The 19,518-nt window shown below is 45.4% G+C and overlaps 1 protein-coding gene across 1 annotated transcript in view; it reads left to right on the top strand.

Annotated features, from left to right (window-relative positions):
• Window positions 1-8,904: 8,904 nt before the first annotated feature.
• Epas1 (endothelial PAS domain protein 1) overlaps window positions 8,905-19,518 on the top strand; it is an 83,123-nt gene continuing 72,509 nt past the window's right edge. The window contains exon 1 of the mRNA XM_005324504.5: window positions 8,905-9,491. Within this exon, the coding sequence (XP_005324561.1) occupies window positions 9,466-9,491 (26 nt within the window). The 5' untranslated portion in view covers window positions 8,905-9,465. The remainder of the gene's footprint in view (window positions 9,492-19,518) is intronic.

Here is a 19,518-nt window from a genome sequence, read left to right as displayed (position 1 = left end):
GATTTCCAGCCCCATACCAGGTCCCATACTAGGAACTAGGGATCGAATATGAACAAAACAAAGTACCTGTGGAGCTGATGATCTACTGGTGACAGACAGGAAACACAATGTGTCAAAAGTTAGATGCCTGCAGAAACCAGGCAGTAGACTAAAGTGATCTTGAGGCCTGGGGAGAACCTGTGTTTGAGGAGGAGACAGGCTGTGAAAAGTCAGTGGGGGGCTGGGGCTGGGGCTCAGCGGTAGAGCACTGGTCTCACGTGTGTGGGGCCCTGGGTTTGATCCTCACCATCACATAAATAAAATTTTTAAAAATCAGTATTGTGTCCACTAAAACTAAAAAAAATATTTAAAACAAAAAACAAAAACAAGTCAGTGGGGAGAGAGGCATCTTGGGCAAAGCCTGGAGACGGGGCGATATGAAGGCAGCCTGGTGGCTGTACCCCAGCAAGTAAGATGTTCTCATTTGAGATCATGAGACCCTGACTACTCTGGACATTCTGTAGAGAATAGCCTGTAACAGTGACCAGGGAAAACCAAACATAAGAAAACAATGGACTAAGAGATAAGAGCCCTGGATTCCTCAATCAGCTTTGTGATCTTGGATCCCTCTCTTAGTCTAGTCTATCTGTAGATTATCTGGCTGTATCTACCATTAGTAATATCGGTGCTATTTATGTCATAGAGTCATGGTGGGAACTGGTGACAGAAAGTTTAAAAAGTTCCTTTTGCAGAACAAAGGGCTATACAAAAGCAAAAAGTTGTGGTTATCGACTCTCCTCCTCTGCATACTGGACACTTGTTAAATTCAATGGGTCAAGTGGGATCTGTATGAAAATAGTTTGAGTTGCTGTCCTCTGTGAACATTTTGGCTTCTGAAACATCGCTCACACGGTGACTGGTTCACTGATTTGGTTAATGAAGCCAAACTCAACAGTGGAACCCCAGTGCCAGCCAGATCCTTTCGTTCAGTTCTCAGGCCAGGGACAGCTTTTAATGGGTTGTTGTCAATCATCACCAGCCCCACTGAGTGAGCTGAGCTCTCCACTATGGAGAGCCACAGCTGGGATCAGAGACTTGCTTCAAGCCTGGCCCTACTGCCAAGTCATCTCACATCTCCCAGAAAATGGAGGAGGGAGAGTGAGGGCTCTGTAGAAACCCCTGGGCAGGTGTTCAAGTATTAATTGTGTTGTGGTTGCAGAGGGACAACTATTCCTGTTGTCAGGGGATTGAGAAATAAAGCCTGTGGCACATCAAGAGAGGTCATAGAGTTCAATGTTCCTCCAGCAATATGTCACCTGTGCCCAACCCTATCCCTGCAGGCCTGATCTGAATGGTTCATCACACACATGCACAAAGCAAAACAAGAGCAAGAAAATTGCAAGGAGCTAGAATCTGGGCTGGGGATATAGTTCGGTATGACCCTTAGCACTGGAAAAAAAAAAAAAAGGAGAAGAAAAGAAAAAAAAAAGCAGTCCCACACTATCTGCAAGTACACTTTGGTTGTAGTATAAGTGATTTGGGGGTGAAAGCATTATATGTGCATTAAAACTCACTTGATTCTCACAGCATTGTTTTGAAGTGACCACTTCATCCCCATTTACAGACAAGGAAATTGATACTAAGAGAACTTAATGGATGTGTCCAAGATTATGAGATACATTACAGAAATAGGACTCAGCCTAGTCTCATTCCAAGATTGTGGGCTCCCCGGTCCTCAGGCTTACGGTCCTAAAGTATTTGTTGAATCTCTCTGTTTCTCTTTCCATGGAGGACAGAGCTGGAGACAACCTGAAAACTTCTCAGGCCAGAGATGACTGAAGACAAGCTCAACTCTTGACACTAATTTCTTATTCCACCATCTGAAGACAAAACAACCAATTAGCCAGCAATTATGAATTCAAGGACTGTGGGAGAGGCCTGGCAGGACAGGCAGGAGGCATGCATCCCTGCAAATAATTCAAGAGCAAGACCCAGCCATGTCTTGCCCAGTTGGGAGGCAGTAATGGTCACTGAGGAAGGAGCTGACCAGAGGCTGAGAGTGAAACAGAGTCAACAGCTGTAGGGAGTGGGGGGGAAAGGGTAGTACCAAGGCTCAGCTGCCACTAAGGGGAATCCAGAGGGCCTTAACTGCTTCCAGTCCTGGAACCTGGGTCTCAGCAGCCTGGCCCCTTCTTGAGCACAGGAGAAGCCCAGCCCAGGGCACTGGGTGTGCCCAGAAGAGCCTGCACCCACGTGTCAGGCTTGCCCTGGTGAGCCAGGCACAGAACACGCGGCTCCTGTCCATTTCTCCTCCAGAGCTGATGATTGGATGAGCAACCACAGAGCCTGGATGTAATGACTGGGCTGGGTAAAGGGTTTTTTCCCTATGTGAGAAAAGACCCTCGGAGAAAAGGGGAAATCAGTGGGAAGGACAAATTAGTACGGATGAATTGCCGAAGGAGGCAGCTTAGTACAGTGCCCTCTAATGGTGGGGCTGGGCTAAAAGTTCCTCTGGGGTGACAAGGTGACTGGGTGTGGGGTAGGCAGGGAGGGAGGGCAGAAAAACCTGCCCTTCCTGTCAGCCAAGTCTCCCTGCCTGTCTCTCAACACTATTTTAAAAGCATAACCAGAGGCTTACTGTGCCCCCCCACCCGTGGGCTGAGAGGGAAGAGGAGAGAGTTCACCAGGACAGCCCTACCCTAGAGGGTAGGGAGGCAGAGAATGGGCCTCCCCTCCAAAAGGAGGCTGATGTAGCAGTGACAAAGAGTGGAAGAGGGGTCTTTCCTAAAACTTAGAGAATGCTTTTGAATTTTAATATGAAATGATTTAAAATAAAAGCTTTCAAAAATGTACTGAATCTGTACTACCTTAATGCACAAGATTTCTTTCTTTTTCAGTTCCTTCTGAGACTATTTTTATCTTGCTCACACAGTCCCTTTGAAAACCCATTAGGGTATAACACTGTGATATTAATGATTTGATATGAATAATCACATTTGTATTACACTTTGTCAGGTGTTGTGCTTAATCGTATCCCTAAGTCTGTAGGAGTAGAACGATTTAGCATTCCTCATCTTGCAGATGAGGAAGCCTGGACTTGGAGATGTTGGTCCAGTTGGTGGAGACTTGTACCTGAGCTTGAGGTCCTAAGAAGACGAGAACTGGGGTTTTAGGCTTTGGACTCCAAACGGTGCCCCAGTCAGTGCTCAGCAACACCCTCTTATGCATGGACTTCTAGACCCAAAGGAGAAAATGACAGGGTTTAACTGTCTCCTGCTCTGGGTTCTACCTAGCCCAGAGTACCTGAGTCCACATAGACCCAGTTCAAGGCTGTTATATTTCTTTTTTTTATTTTTAAATATTTTTAGTTGCCAATGGATTTTTAACTTTGTTTATTTATATGTGGTGCTAAGGATCAATGTTATATTTCTACTGAACTTTCCATTTTCCTCATCCCATGTTTCATTCACTTCTTCACCTTGTGGGATGAGTATCTTTAATTTTTGAGAAAAAAAATAATTTAAGAACGAATGGGAAGAGAGATCTTTTTGCCTGGCACCTCTTCTGCCACACTCTCTAGCATTCCCCACCCCCACGTCCAGCCCAGTGCCACTCCAAGGCCCGGCCCAGTGCTCAGTGTTTTGCTCCTGGCCTGAGTGACTAGAGGGCATGAAGCTGGATTGGACATAATGCCCAGCATGTCTTTCCCTTTAGTTCTCAAGAGTCCAGCTGGGCCCTTAGGAAGGAGCCCCACGAATTCTGGCTCTCACACAAAGACAGCAGTGGAAATGGTCTTCTTATCTCTGATTACCACGGTTGTGAAAAGTCTAGTTGGCCATTGAAACCTTTAAATTAATTGGAAACTTCTGGAGGAAGATAAAAAGATATTCACTTGGAGCAGGGAATGTGGAAAAAGAAAGGAAGGGTGGAGAAGAGAAAGTGAATGGGGGTAGAGGGGGATGGCCCAGGGTGAAAAATTTAGTGGACTCCCCACTGAGGTCCATTCTGGGCAGTTCTAGGGACCTCTTCCCTGCTGCACATGTCTACAAATAATCCCAAGTTGGACTGTGGAAAATAGTTTGATTTGCCTTTGACCCTATTTAACATCCCCAAGATACCATGGCCACCACAGCCACCTACCTATATATCCAGGGACACACATACCAACCACTATCCCCTCCATCTTCAAGATGGCAATCATTGGCTCTTTACCTAGAGGGGAGTCTGCTCTAGGGGATTCTGGAACTCACAGGAATTTTACTCTGATACTAATGCCTACTGTGAAAAACTTTGGTGTAAAGAAAAGTTTAACGTTTTGGGTTTTTTTAAACGTACCGAAATAAAAAGATAACACTTTCTTGCAAAGGACCTGAAGAAGGTTCCTGGTAAGCTAAGCCAAGGGCTGCACAGGTCAAGGGCATCCTTGTTCCATGCAGCAGATTCTGCTAGAGTTTGCAGAGAATGTTCATTGTTGCACTTTGGTGACATTACTGCCGTGACAGCCACTTAATTATTGGCAACAAACTCGAGGTAGGAGAACTGAAATGTCAGGATGAAAAAAAAAAAGATGAGGGTCATATCCCATTTGTGTCTGACACAGGTGTGACCATCGTCCTCAGGACATGCTGCTGGCTCAGGGGTTCTAAGCACTGTACAAACCAGTAAGAGCTGAAAATCTAAGATGGACAATAATAACTCTGAGAAAGGTCTGAGTTGTTTCTGTATGGACTGCCCATGGCTTTGAGACCTAAAAGAGAAGACTCAGTTTCTACTCTTCTTCCCTTTCTGACTAGAAAACTCCTTGAAGGATGACAGCAAAGGTCACCCATAAGCAAAGCTCCCGAGGTACTTAGAATGGAAAAAATTGCCCATCTCCCAGCAAATCTCCACACCTGTCTTAACAACTCCTTACTGCACTGCCTGGAGGCCAATGTCATTATTTTTAGTGACAGAGCACCCTCTTTTCTGTGCATGCCTTCTTCTAAGGTGGGGCTAGCATGTCCTTTCCATCAGTCATTCCTCTCACATGGGTGATATTTTATCACCTCAGAAGTCACACCCATCAGCTGGGCAGCCTGGTCAGTTCAAGCGAAATTTCTCTGGGTCCTAGAGGTGGACAAAACTGGGACTCTGGAATTTTCACTTCCTCCATTTACTCCCTCCCCACCAAATTTGCCACACCTATTGTTTAGACTCTGATTTTGCTCTTAATTTTCATATTTAAAATAATTTAAAAGTACATGAGTTATATGTATATTTGCCAATTTAAATGTGATTTGTGGAAGACAAAGGAATCATTACCACTTTAAAATGCCTGTTGATATCAGAAGCTTACTTAAAAAGTGAGTAAATTTGAATTCTCAATCTGGGAAATGCAGTGTGTGTTCAACTGTGTCCTCATGGAGAAAGGGGGACCCCCTAGCACTCTCTTATAAACACATAAGATCTTTCATTGGCAAAACCTCGTCCTTAGACCTAGCAATGGAAAACATTATTCTCTAAGCTATTGATAATCCAGGTGTGAGGGATGGAGAAGCCAGGGTTAATTACAACTGAATCCTTATCAATGAATATTTGCACATCCCAGTAGGAAAAAAAAAGTTTGCCCTCTTGTCGATAAAGTCACAGAACTCCTTGTGAAAGATGACAAATTCTGGATTTGTGGGACCCAAAGTGACAATGTTTAATAGTAGATGCAGCTTCTGTGTGTGAAATGACCTCATGACTTTGGCCATACACAGGGTGTATGATTTTCTGGTCCTGGAGTTCAGGGACATAGAGTGTGAGATCAGATTTTGTAAAATTATAAAAGGGTTAGTTTCATTTGGGTGGAGTAGCATGCAAGGTGAGGAAAGAAGTGGCTCAGAAAAGGCTTTTCAATATAGGAGGAGCTGTGGCCTCTGCCAGATGGTCTTTCCTTCCATCTCTGCTCTCCCTACTGCCAAATCAACTAAGTGGCCAGATGAGGGTCATATGGATAATACATAAGATAATATGCATAATATGGATAATATGCATCGGACAGGGACAAGTGCACTTGCACGACCCTGAGAGTGCCTCCTTCAATTTTGAACTCTAAGGGCCTCTCTTGCCTATTCTTGATCCCACTGTGACAATGTATTGAAAGTTGTCAAATACTAATGAAACATCTCAGCATGCCAAGACCTCTTCTGATAAATCACACCCATTCCAACCTGATCTCCAACCTCATCCTGGATCACACTGTTTCTTTGATAAGGACTACTGACGCCATCTTTCTTCCACCTGAGTGTTGCATCCTAAGTGCCTGCTCTTGTTTGTAAGTTAACTACTCCTTTCTCTAGCTTATCCTTCTAATGGAATACTTTAAAAGAGAGGGAACTAAAGACCCATTCTTGCCCCTTGTTAAAACAAGTAGTTTCAGTTAATTCCCTTGGTGTCACAGCTTTTGTCCCAGAGCAGTGCAGTAAGGAGTTGTTAAGACAGGTGGGGAGATTTGCTGGGAGATGGGCAATTTTTCCCTTCTAAGTACCTCGGGAGCTTTGCTTATGGGTGACCTTTGCTGCCCTCTGTAGCCCTAATATCAGTGTCTCTAGAGATACCCCTCTAAATCTGGGACTCCAGGTCCCCTCTCCTATCATCTTTGAAAGTTTTCTCATTTAGTTATTCATGGGCTCTAAAAATTAAAGGAAGTCTATATCTGGTTCACACTCTCAGCTTCTTCTTGTAAGGGTTGTTGAAATGAATCCTGGAAGAAATCTTGAGAGATCATTGGACCATTCAGCTCTACTCTAATCAAGGATGGATCCAATCATTTGGGGACTTTATTATCTAGGACTTTTGGTGAATCTCTCAGACACTGCCAAAATCCCAGACATTCAAAACTATTCACTGGGATTTCTACAAAAAAAAAAAAAAATCCTGTTGTTTATCCTTGTTTAAGAACCTTTCACTTACAGGGCAAAATCCCAATTTCACAGGCTGAACATGAGGAAGGAGCTATGTTAATATGGCTGGTCTGCTTTTGAGTGACCCTTTACTTTTCTTCTTTCTTCTGGTTTTCGTTTGTTTGTTTTTGTGCTGAGGATTGAACCCAAGCCTCACATATGCTAAGCAGACCTCTAATCCTACTTTTCCTCTAAAAAAAAAATTACAAAAGCTCATTTCATAACCTTTACTTTACTGAAATGTTCTCTATGGGATGAAGGTGTTGTTTTGTGACCTGCCAAACACAGGACTCAGTGGCTCCAGTGGATAATGACCTGGAAGTTTCTTTTTTTTCCCCCTGCTGCTCCAATCCCAAGTGAAGTAAGTAAGTTTATAGTCTATTAGAAATATGTCTACCAACTTGAAATTCTCATTAAGATAAATAAATGTGGCTACTAGGATTGGCAGGCTGGAGAAGCTCTGAAGGAATTCACTCACCAGCTTCCTAGAAAATGTGCAATCTTTGAATTCACTTAGGCTTTTTTTTTTTTTTGACTTCTAGGTCTATATTCATGCTCAGCAGCTCTAGGAAAATGAGAAAATACATCCGGTTTCCAAACTATCTGTTGTCCCCCACCCCCTTCTACTTTCCGAATCATTTTGAAGGCTCCTGAAAGGATTCTTGCCTCTCTTCCTGGGTGGAAGGTGCACAGGGGGTAGGAGGGGATACCTTCTGAAACAAACCTATTTTCCCCAAATCGTTTCTGCATCTGATTCTAAAATAAAATGCTGCCAGAGGCTAAAGGGAGAGGAACAGCAGCAAGGGTTCTGCCCCAGAGCGTACCAGTTCTTGGGCCTTCGCTGTCTCTTAAACTCACAACTGTGAGTCTCTTGGGCCCTTCTGCAGGCTTCATAAATTAAGGACGTCCCCTGCTCCTTCCTGAGGTTTCTCAGCTGGATCACACAAAATAGGTAGGGAATGGGAAGAATCTAAGTGCAGAGCCTGCGCTCAGAACAGATCCCAGGCTGCATTCAAAGCGCAGGTGGAAAATCCCGGCGAGCCCTTGGATCCACGATTTCCCAAAACAGTAGCTTTCACCATCTCAAGACTTCTTGAACCTTGAATAACTCGGGCGCAGGTCTGAGACCCAGTGACTTGAGGAGATGCAGCTCTCACCCCAAGGTCCCACTGGAGAACCAATTCTGAACTCATCAGAGCTTGCGCCGAGATGGGAGGGATACTGAGGGAAGAGCGCCGCAGGGCAGATAGCTCTAAGGCCTTGCTCTCTCGCATCCCCGCCAAAGCCAAACCGCCCAGCACAATCCCGCAAACGACCCGGAGGAAGTTTTGGGTGGGTGCAAACCCTACTTCCATTTCATCGCACGGTTTCTCTCTCGGATCTATTTCCCTGCCTTTCCTCTCAGAAGGCAAAGTTAGTTGCGTTCCACCAAAAACGTGTGCATCACCCAGTCAAAAAGCGACGCGGCAGGGGTCCTCAAAATTATTCCCACCCGGCCGAGGAGCGACACAGCGGGACAAGGGACGCGGGAGCGCAGCGCGGTGGAGGGGCGCTGCGAGGTCCAGTTGCGCGCGTGATCTTCCAACAACCGAGGTCCAGTCCCCGTCCCAAGGGCACTGCGCGGGTGGCGAGGACATAAGCACCATGGCACACTCCCTCCGTCGCAGCACTTCCGAGGAACTCGTTGCCACCACTTAGTCCCTCACAAACTGTGCCTCCTGGGAGCGAAGTGCCCAGGGGGTTACCCGCCATCGGGGGGACCTCAAAAACAACTCGCAGAACCCTGGAGCACCGGCGGGCCGAGGCCAAGCGGAGCGCGGGGGCAGGAGGCGGGCCGGGGTCAGGGCAGAGGCTGCGGCCGCGCCTCCCCATTGGCCCAGACGCAGTGGGAAGCCTGGGCGCGCGGCCGGCGCGGGCGGAGCCTGCTAGCGCGCGCCCGCCCCCTGCGCTCGCGCCCCTCGCACCCTCCCCCGCGCGGGCCACCCGAGTTTTTAAAGTGGGCTGGCAGCTGCGGGAGCCCGGCATTCGGGAGCGGCCAGCTGCACAGCTCCGGCGTCCGCCGCGCTCCGCCCCAACTCTCCTGAGGCGGCCGTACAATCCTCGGCAGTGTCCTGAGACTGTATGGTCATCTCAGCAGCCGCGCCCGCCTGGTCCCGGACTCCTACCAACTCCCGCCGTCCGAGCCACTTTCTTTTCTTTTTCTTCTTCTTCTTTTTTTTAAACTCAGAAAAGTGACTCCTGTCCAAGGAGAAAAGGAACTTTGATTCTCTTCTCGCCGCTCTCTTTTCGCCTCTGACAACCTCCTCCCACTCCTTTCGCCGACTCCGCCTCCTTGTGCAGGTTCCTCCCTGTCACCTCTCTCCACCCCTCCCCCGCACTTAGCCAGACGCCCGCAAACTTCCACCTGACTGTGCGGGACGCTTGGACCTGCGAGCACCAAGGACCTTTCATACCCGCCCGGGTCTCAGGGAGCAGACGAGGGCCACAGGGAAGGCAGCGTTTGCAGCCCCTACCGACCGGGAAGCCCAGGTGTTCGACGTATCCAAGAGCCATAGCCACGATGACAGCTGACAAGGAGAAGAAAAGGTAAGCGGGCGTCAGATTCGGCAAGGAAGCTGGTTAGAGGTAATGGCCGAACTGCGGCGGGGCTGGCGCTACCCGGAGCGGTTGGGAGAGGCTTGCAGAAAGTCTTCGGGCCAGAGGATCGATCGGCTTGGAGGGTTTTGAGCTAGAGAGCAGGTGTCAGGCTTGGGAACCTGCGTTTTAGTATTGCAGTTTTGTGGTTTGAAGGAATCGCGAATCCGTGCGTGCAATGAGACCCAGAGACCCAGGGAGATGACCCTGAGGTCGAGGGTGCTCCCGCGGCGCCTTCCAATTCTCCGGTCTCGGGACACCAAACTACCGCGGCCAGCTGGTTGAAATGTTTCTGGGTTGATGTCTTCGATTTTCTCCAGTCTCACAAGTAGGGGCAGCAGCCACGCCTCTCTAACTCCAGACCCCAGGTCCTTCCAAATGCTCTCCTATGCCTGCGATGAGCCCCAAATTAGTATGGAAGGTGTGGAAGGCGGTGTGCGACGAAGGGAGAGGGCCGAGGTCCCAGGCTCCAGACGCCGCTGAAACTTGAAAAGCCCTTTTTCTTTCAGCCCGCATCTTGATTCCGCAGGAGAGTGCGTAGTGACCTGGATTGCCCTGCGGGGGCAGGTGTCTTAAAGTGCAGGGAGGGAATGGCGACACTGGGAGTCTGACTCCTAAGAGGACAGAGAAGGGCAGCCACCAGCAGCCCGCCTGTCCTCTCCAATCTTTCGGCACTGGGTGAGAGGCGACTGGGTTCCACTCTCGCTGCCCTCCCACATCCTCCGGTCAGCACTGGGTCCCTCGGGGCCGGACTTCTCCGAGCGAGGGTTGGAGTGCACTGCTCCGCGGCTCAGTTGTGGGTACCGCCTGACCTCCCGCAAATGTACGTGGCTGCCGCCTGGCCCCTTAACTCCTCTCTCCACCGCGCTGTCCCAGTGGGCTAGAGCTTCCCATCCCCGCGCTTGTCAGGGCTGGGCTGCAGGTGAAGCCACAGAAGACCAGGTGGTGACCCGGGGGTGGTGCGGGACCCGGTGGACCGACCCATGAGCGGAGAGCCTGAGTGGCTCCGAGGGCTCTGTGCTGGAGAGGATTTGCCCTTTTCCGATGGCACTTTGGGACCCGAGCCAGAAACAGTGTATCCTCCGGGTCGAAAGCGGCGGCTCCCACCTCGGGGCACCGATAAGGATTTGATAAACCAGAGCGGATCGCACCCGTCCTGGCTGGGCGCCCGGGCCCTTCACTCCCGGATCGCTAGGGGAGGGGATTGAGTCCGCTCGCCATTCTGGCCGAGCCCCCTTCCAGCGTCACCTCACCGGCCTTTCCGAGCTGTGTGAGAAGCAGCTCAGGCCAACTCTCGTTGCCCCTTAAATGTCGCGCCCCCAGGCCCAAGGCAAGTGAAGGAGCCCTTGACACACTGCCCTAGCGTCCGCCGGGCCCTCGGAACAACTCTGAGGTCCCTGCGTCTTGAGGGCAGCTAAGCAAGGGGAAAGACTCTAAGATTCCAACGCTTTTTGTCAAGCTAGCCATAATACCAATACTAATAATCGTTCGGTCAGACATCGAAGTTATAGACCGCCCTTCGGGAGCACTCTGGGTTCCGGAACTTACTGTACATTTTACTACTGTGATGCCTATCGGCCCATGTCGCAATCACGGGGTGGGGCCTGATGGTAATCTCGACAAATGTGTGAAGTGTCAGCTTCTCCCGCGCGCGCCGGGTCCTGTGTTATTACGTATATCAATCTTCGCTAGAAACTTGGGAGCAGGGGGGAAATGATTGCGACACGCCCGGCTGCAGCGCCTCCTTGTTTTGAGCTGATGGAGAGATGGAGGGAGCCTGAGCCGGAGCCAAAAGAAAGTTGCGTTACTGAGACTCCAAATTGTTGGTGAGAGTGGCAGCTTTAAGAACTAACTACTTAAAGGGGGACTGCCTTCGAACCCCCTATGAGGCCACTGCATGTGTTGTGGCCATGGGCCCCCCGGTGGCAGTGTCACTGTGCTTGCCCTCTGAGACCGGCCTGGGTTTTTGTGCAGAAGAATGGCAGGACACACAGAGTGTCCCTCCCCATTCACAGAACCCCACAGTCCAGTTTCTGTTGGACTAATCATTTTGAGACTGATTTACTTTGGGCGTTTGGCTCTGTTTGCTGGTTGCAGGCTTCTTGGAGGACCAAGATGTAATTAAAAGATGTGAACCAATACTACATCGAATGTTGATGTTGTCATGTAAGAGGCTGTTGGAAGCTTTCCTGAGTGCCTTACACAGGTGGCATGACACCCTGGGAGCTCCCCAGGTGCCTTTCAATTGTTGAAAAGATTTGTGTTTCTTTTGGTTCCAGAGACATTTCTTCCTGAAAATATAAGGCCAGAAGCACTTTTGCAACCTTTTTTTTTTTCTAAGAATAGCCTGTCAAGAAGTGGGCAGAATGGTCATATGTGGATAAATATGTTAATACGTGATAACACAGACTTTTCTTTTAAATGTTGGCTGGCAGGCAGGCCTTGAGAGAAGGTACTAAAGTGATTTATTTAAGTTTTTGGTGGCAGCAGTCTCATTAACTAGCAGGGTTCCTGATACTAGCTAAATGTGGAAGTTCCTGAGCTTGGGGATTGAAGGGTGATTCTGGTGAATGTCAATGAGATCCTTGGATATTCAGGGATCAAAGTCCTGTCCCAAAGCCAAACTGGAGTCTGAGCACCTTTCAGTAATGCTTCTACTACTTAGGGTGGGGGCAAAGATGGAAGGGGAATAGAAGTCACCAGGACCAGAACTTTCCAAATGTTCTCCCTTCCCATGCCAGCTGGACTTAGTTGTTCCCTTAATAAAATAAAATCAAAGTCCTTTTTTTTTTCCAACTTTGAAGGAAAAATACTGCTGGACAGTTTTTCTCAACTGAAGCATATTTTTTAAATAAAGATTTCTTCAACATTTGATATCAGTTTTCATTGCATTACCAGAAATGCAGGAGATGGCACAGAAATGATGTAACGCATTATCAGTTCAGATATTTAAATTTTAATTTATACAATTTTCATTATGTCCAATAGAATGCTATAGTTTCAGTTTTGGTTTTTGTTTGTTTGTTTGTTTTCCAATGTCACTGATGGGGGCTTTAGGATTATTTTATAAGGGATTGTGAAAATAAGCTACCCAAATATTTCTCTTTCTGAGTAAGGCCCAGAAGGGTTGAAATGACTTCTCTGGTCACAGAGCAAATTAACTGATAAGAACAGAATCTTGACTCATTATCTTCAATTAGTTTTTATTTTTTCTATTTTTCACAAGAGTACCCCCAGCCTTGTAATGCCTCTAGAGTAAGAATGATTTCCAAAGGATTAATGCACCCCATACCATCCTCCCCAAGCCACTCAAAGTTGTAGAATCACTTTTCTAGATAATTAAGACTCTTTAGACTGCTGTAGCAGTAGTAATTCTATTTGCTTGTTTGGAAAAAAAAATAAGGAAGTAGAGTTGGTGCTAGTCTCAGTATCTGTAAACTTTGGGAAGTATAGATTCATTATTTTAGTGTTCTCCTTTTATTTCAGTTAGAAAAAAATGTATTTATATAGGTAGAACTTACTAAACAAAACCAATGCAAGGACGGCTCTCAGTGGGGCAGATTGCTTTGTGAAGTACAGAACATTCTCACAGCTGCTAGACTGCTTGCTTCTTCTATGAAGAGAGTTAGCATTTTCACTATAAGTGAAAACCATGAGATTAAAACTGTCTAATTTGCTTAAAATCTAAATCAATCTCTCTATCTCTCCATGTGTGTGTGCGCGTGTGCGTGCGTGCGTGTGTGTGTGTGTGTGTGTGTGTAGGTGATTTTCAACTTTCTAGGAATCTATTGTGTAAAGTGTTTAGAGATAGAAGGAACCAGTTAGATAATTCTTAGTGCTCCAGGACTTAGCCTAATACATTTGAAAATACTTGCAGTCTTTAATTATCTCAGAATTTTGTCTTTTCCACTTTTTAGGAATTCTGTTGTATCCATTAGTTGCTTTTCTATGTTTTCCCCAGTTCTGTCTTATACCAACATGATGGTTTCCCTTTTCATTTTAGCTTAACAAATCTTCTCTTTTGTTTTTAGTATCAGCCATTGCTGGTAGAGCATAACAGGTTGAACATATTGGTATCGTACAGTTGGGAATGTTGAGCTCATGGGACCCCCGGAACCTGTTAACCCTACCCTCACCTGACGTTCCATTTTGCCTCTTCTCATGATGATATTCACACCAAGATTTGTAAATTAATATAATAACAAACTGTGTTGAACACCTCCTTCTAATGTGAATAGAATGCTGAAGGTAAGAAAGATATCGGAGATTTGGTCTTTGCCTTCAAGTTGCTCAGTCTGATTGGAGGGTAAAAGGAATTCTTAAGAAAACTTCCATTTTGAAGTAGTTGAGATGTGGGGGTAGGGTTCTATATATCTTAAGGTGATTGATTTCTAATGTAATAAATCATACATAAAACACAATATTCCCAATTTCAAATTTAAAAAAAGTAATGAAAATCTTTTTAATATTGATTGTATTGGTTTCATATGTGTCAAAACTGATCAAATTGCATACTTCAAATATGTGCATTTTATTGTACTTTGATTTTATCTCAATAAAGCTAAAAAAATGAAAACTTAAGTAGCTGGCAGGTTTCATGTAAATTTTCTGTAGGGATCAAACATTTTGACTGGTTAATATTTCAGGTAATAAACACACACACATACACACACACACACAATTATTTAAGAGTACTGTGTGTGTACTGAGTGGTAAGTTGGTTCAATGCCTCTGGACTCACACAGAAGAGGTGAATATAAAGACTGGCTCTCAGGGAAGGCCCAATGGGAGAAATTGGTATGGGGTAAAAAAAAAAAAAAAAAAAAAAAAAAAAAAAAAAAACAACCATGGAGCGTTCAAGAGTGTATCCTCTATCATGAACTTTTATGGCATACACTAAAAATCTCCCAAAATTGGCTGTTTTCAGTACTTTACACACAGTTGTTTTAGGTAAGGGACGTGGAAGGAGGCATCCAGTAGGGGTCTGCATGAGTAGCAGGGATAGAGGTTTCTGATTCCACTGAGGGTAACAGTGGAGACAGCTATGATTCTAGAAAGGCCATAAAAGGAGAAGGCTTTTTTTTAAACCTGGCTTTGTAAACGGGGTGGTCTGTGAATCTCTGAAATTGTGTGCAGGTTGTTATGTATGTAAGGAGGTCTGTTCAGCACTTAATAGCCTTTCAAAAGTTGCATGATTTGAACAAGGCAAGCCCCTACCCTTGGATGCCTAATTTGGTAACTGTCTTAATGTTTCAGGATCTTTCTGTTTGGGCCCCAGATGGCTCCTACATTTCTCCGACATTGTCTCTCCCTGTCGTGGGGGTGGGGTGGGCAGGAAATTGATGTGTGCATCTAATAAAGATTTTGTGGTGCAGCTTAACCTTACCTGCACCTGGCCGGTCTGCCTGTGCAACTGTGTATCTGCCCTCAGTAACAGAAGGAAGGGAGCTGAATGCCCTGCATGGGGTTAATTCTGGTATAATTCATTTTGTTAATGCTTCTTAAAGTGTCTGTGAAGATCATTATTCTCAGCTTTTCCATTATTCTCAAACAATTATTTGGAGATCCTCTATGCCCTAAGAACGTAGGTGCCCTTAATTGGAAGTATATATGCAGAAGGACAAAACAAAAGCTGAATAGGCAGTCATTTGTGCCAGCGCTGTCCTGAGAACTCTATGTGGATTAACTCTCTTAATCCTCATAACAGCCCTGTGAGATAAGCCCTGCTATTATTCCCACTTCACTGATGGGAAAGCTCAAGTATAGCAAGGTTACTGCCCAAGGTCATGGGTAGCGTGGGCACAGCTGAGATTCAACCTGGGCAGTGGGTGGAATCCATATTCTACCCCACCACTGTTCCATGCCTCCTCACCTTGCCTGAGACCCATAAAGCATTTAATGTCATGTCTGCATGTGGTAAGCACTCTATAAATGATAACTGATTTTGTTGTTGTGTTTATAATTATTATAATGATTTTTTTTCTTTTGTGACTCATCACTTGTATTAAACCTCACACACAGGCAGGGATGGAAGATGTAAAGGGTAGACTTGAAACTCCTGGAATTTCTTATTTTTGATAGATTTTCCTGAACTCTGACAGGAGATGGTTCTTCACTGCTCCTGGAAGTTCAAAGCTTTTCACCTCCCACCCTTGGCTGGTGGCAAGACTTCAATAACTACCCAGCCTTCAGACTTCATTGTGCGGAGGACCTGTTAGAGGCTCTTCCTCTGTGGCTTCTGAAGAATCATCTAAAATCAAGATGCACAGGACTTCCTCTAGTTCTTTTGATCTCTCGAAATTGTAAGCACAGGAAGGAAAGAATGGATGGGGGATAAAGAATAGCTATGATTATTGCAATCGTATGCTGCATTTCTATAGAAGCCTTTCACTGGAAAGCACCAAGCTTTCATAGCTGTTGCACCACTGGTCTTTGCACTGTGGATCTAGAGAGATTTTAGAGAGTTCCCAGTGTTGTAAACCATAATTGCATTGATACATATCACACCAGAGGGAGAAGCCAGCCATATCAGCAACTGTGTTGCAGTGTGTGTGGTGGCTCTCCATGAGTATGTACCTTGATGGCATCTGCAGACTTGTACATTGGTGCCAGTTTCCAGTCCTGCTGTTGGAAGACACAGAATTGATTTGAAAGCACAAAGTCTAGAAGAGTGTTGAGCCCCTTTGAGATCTCTAGAGCCAAAGGTACAGAATGGACCAGAATGTTATCTACTTCTAAGTGGCCTTTTCTCTAACTTCTCAAGAAATACTGGTTTGCATGACTGCTTTAGGCTGTTTCCAGAGGTTCCTAGTACATCAGCAAAACTCGTGTTATAGGCCATCACCACCAGAACTTGACATGTTCCTAGGGGACACAGTTTCCCACCTTGACTTGGAAAGATTCTTCAGTTTTACAGTTATGTATAATTTCTATGCCAGATAACGATTCCAGGAAGCAGATATTTCATAAAGGATGGTTTTCCAATAAGGAAAGTGAACACATTAAAAATTACATTTATTTGCCATGTACTTATCTTGCATTTTCTTAATTCCACAGAGTCATAAAAGTGAATTGTTAGAATTCTTCGTATATAATCCCATGACTTCCTGTTACTTCCCTTCTCATAGCACCTTCTAATTAAAAAAAATATATCAAATCTAAGAGACAAGTGCTAGGAATCATAGCAAATTAGTGATTTTACTTGGTTAGGCTTTGTAATCAAGCACATGGGTGCAAAAACTGATCCATCAAGCAGGACTCGTGACTGTGATATTGGAGGTTAACCCCCGCTGCCCTGTTGGCTGCCCCTGAAAGTTGAGGGTACAGCCAGAGGCATTCTTAGAAGTTAACCAATGTCTAGACAACTTTGGTGCCTCTTTTGATCTCATTTTTAGTTTGAGGTGCCCTGGTTTGGGTCTCTATGTGAAACTCGTAGTTTGCTATGAGTAAGAGGAAACAAGGGCTCAATCTGAAAAAGTTTAGAAGTCTTTTACAAATCCTTTAAAATATATCAATTTTAGTATATTTTAAATTATCATTTAAATCACTATACTGTGTGTCTATCTAGATGGTGTTCTCTGTCTCCTGATGTTTGATTACTACTAACACCAAACAGAAATACTCTACTCCTGATAAAACAAACTTTTTTGTCACCACTTTGTGTAAAACAAACTTTTCACACTGTCACCACTTTGCCCTAATTCCCTTTGGATAGGGGGACAGGGAGAAAAACAAAAAGGGTAATACATTGTACTCATCTTGCATTTGAGAGCTGGAGTTGCAGAATAAAGCAGACCACACTCTCTAAAGCAGAACCTAGAAGTGGGCTCAGGTTTCCTTGGTGAATCTCAGCCTATGTACCACCTTAGGCTCCAGCTTTAAGGTAACAAGCCAAGAGCACAAAGGAGTGACTCAAACTGCAACGCTAACTCTTCTCATTACTAATGAGTAATTACAGCAAATATTTACAGGCCTCCTTCCTACCTTTACGACTTCCTGTTGCTGAAGCACTTTGGAGTATTGAGAAAGATTGTTCTGGAAAAATACGTCATACACAGTTGCAGGAAAGAATGCTTTAAGCACACAGAAAAAAATCAGTTACTTTGTTTATGAATTCCACGTGGAAACAAGAGAAAATTATGCCTGTGAGTGGCTCTTTGAGAATCATGAATATCAAGACCAGTTTTTTAAAACTCAGTTCTGACTGGGGAAAAATGGCACAAATGTTATTTTTAAAGAGTCCTCTAGAAATAATAGGACTGTACAAGTTAGTGAAGTAAAATTTGGGATTGACGCCTGGGCCATTGAATAAACCTCTTTTATGAACAAATGATCTCTACAGTATTTTGTGAGCATATGACTACTGCAGTATGTTTCTGAATGAAAACAATTATGCTTAATAGATTAAATCAGGGCATATAAAATATGCCATGTGGGGGATTCAGGAATCTAGAACAATATCATTCACTTTATAAAAATTCCAGAATAAATCCTGAGAATCCTCATTTTCTGTATATGGAGTTTAAAAAGCAGTTAGTGAAATTGCTTGCTCAGTAAGTTTCTGTAAACCACTGTACCTTTATATTTCTCTTCTATGTGTCCAAGAGTTCTCAGATACTATTTTAGAATGGCAGCATTCACTCCAGCACTGGCTGAGGTCGATGGAGCTAATTTTGGTGCCCAGGGTGAAGGGAGAGAAAAGGCCGGTACAGAGCCAAAAGGCTTTCTGGTCCTGGGTTTGGAGCAGTGTGGTGTTACCAGACACACCACATTTCACCTTTAGAACCTTATTTGTATGCTTGCACAACAGGTGTTTACCCAGATATTCAGATAAGGAAAGTATGAAGGTCACATTTCACTGGTGACAGGGGAGCTTCCATAAATGTAACCATATCACCATGCAGTAGGAGTCGGTCATTGATTCTATTCGGGGGACTGAGGGGTGGGTGAGGCATGGGAGCAAGGCCCTTTTTGGCTTCTCTTATTGGCTTTCTTGCCATCTCTCTGCTTGCCTTGGCTCAGCTGTCATGCCCCTCCCATTTGGTGAGGCCCTTGGACATGGTCAGGAAGCCAGGGAAATCCTCCTGGTCAACTGGGTGGTCTGCTACTCTGGAGTCTTATGGTGTTCCATGGAAATTGGTGCCCCATGCGTTGGCCTGCTATGTGACTGACTGGGAAGCACTCTGACTGCCGACATAGCTTTCCTGGCCTCTCAGACAATACTGGCACAGTGCCAATGCTGTCCATATTTTAGGTCACCTCTGCAGGGTTGTTCTGTCCTGTGGGAAGGGGTTTTTTTTGTGACCTTGGCATTTCTCTGAATGATCTCTAAGATCAGCTACATACTTGGGGCCTGAATGAAGACGTGGGGCCATGGCCCAGTTTTCTTTCCAAGGGCAGCCTGCATGGCAGTGGAGGGTAACTTCTCTGGCAACAAGTAACCTACCCCAGCTCTTGCACTCCCCTCACAATCATCCAGGTACTTCCTGAGTTCAGAGACACAAGCCTCCTCTCTCTGCCCCAAAGAAGTGTCATGGTACTCATTCCTGCCTGCTCCCTCACACCAATCCACACCTGGATGCTTCTCTTCCTACCCAAACAGCTCTTGCCTTCCCAGTGTAAGCCCAAGTTCCCAATTTACATGGAATTCTGTAGTAATTCTCACACTGGCACTTCCCCCTCCATTCCTTACTAGCTCCTGGTTATATTTGCCAAAGAGCCTGATTGTATTTCCCTGTTATCTAATGACATTTTATTTGTTCTTGCCTTTCCAAGAAGATTGCACGTTGCTTGCTAAAGAGCAGGGATGTCTAACTTTTCTGATGTGCCCTGGAATACCTTGGGTTTTTGTTTTCTTGGCTCTGAAATCATGTTCAGTTAAAAAAAAAAATCATGGGATTACTTTGTTGATGTCCCTTGGGCTATCTTGAGCTATTTGGAAAGCTTTCCTCTTGGGCTCTGCTTTCCCCATGTAGATATG

The sequence above is a fragment of the Ictidomys tridecemlineatus genome, chromosome 12 (genome assembly GCF_052094955.1).
Source record: "Ictidomys tridecemlineatus isolate mIctTri1 chromosome 12, mIctTri1.hap1, whole genome shotgun sequence".
In the NCBI taxonomy this organism is placed as follows: domain Eukaryota; kingdom Metazoa; phylum Chordata; class Mammalia; order Rodentia; family Sciuridae; genus Ictidomys; species Ictidomys tridecemlineatus.
Note: the sequence above shows the minus strand (reverse complement) of the source record. Positions and strands in the feature narration are given on the sequence as shown.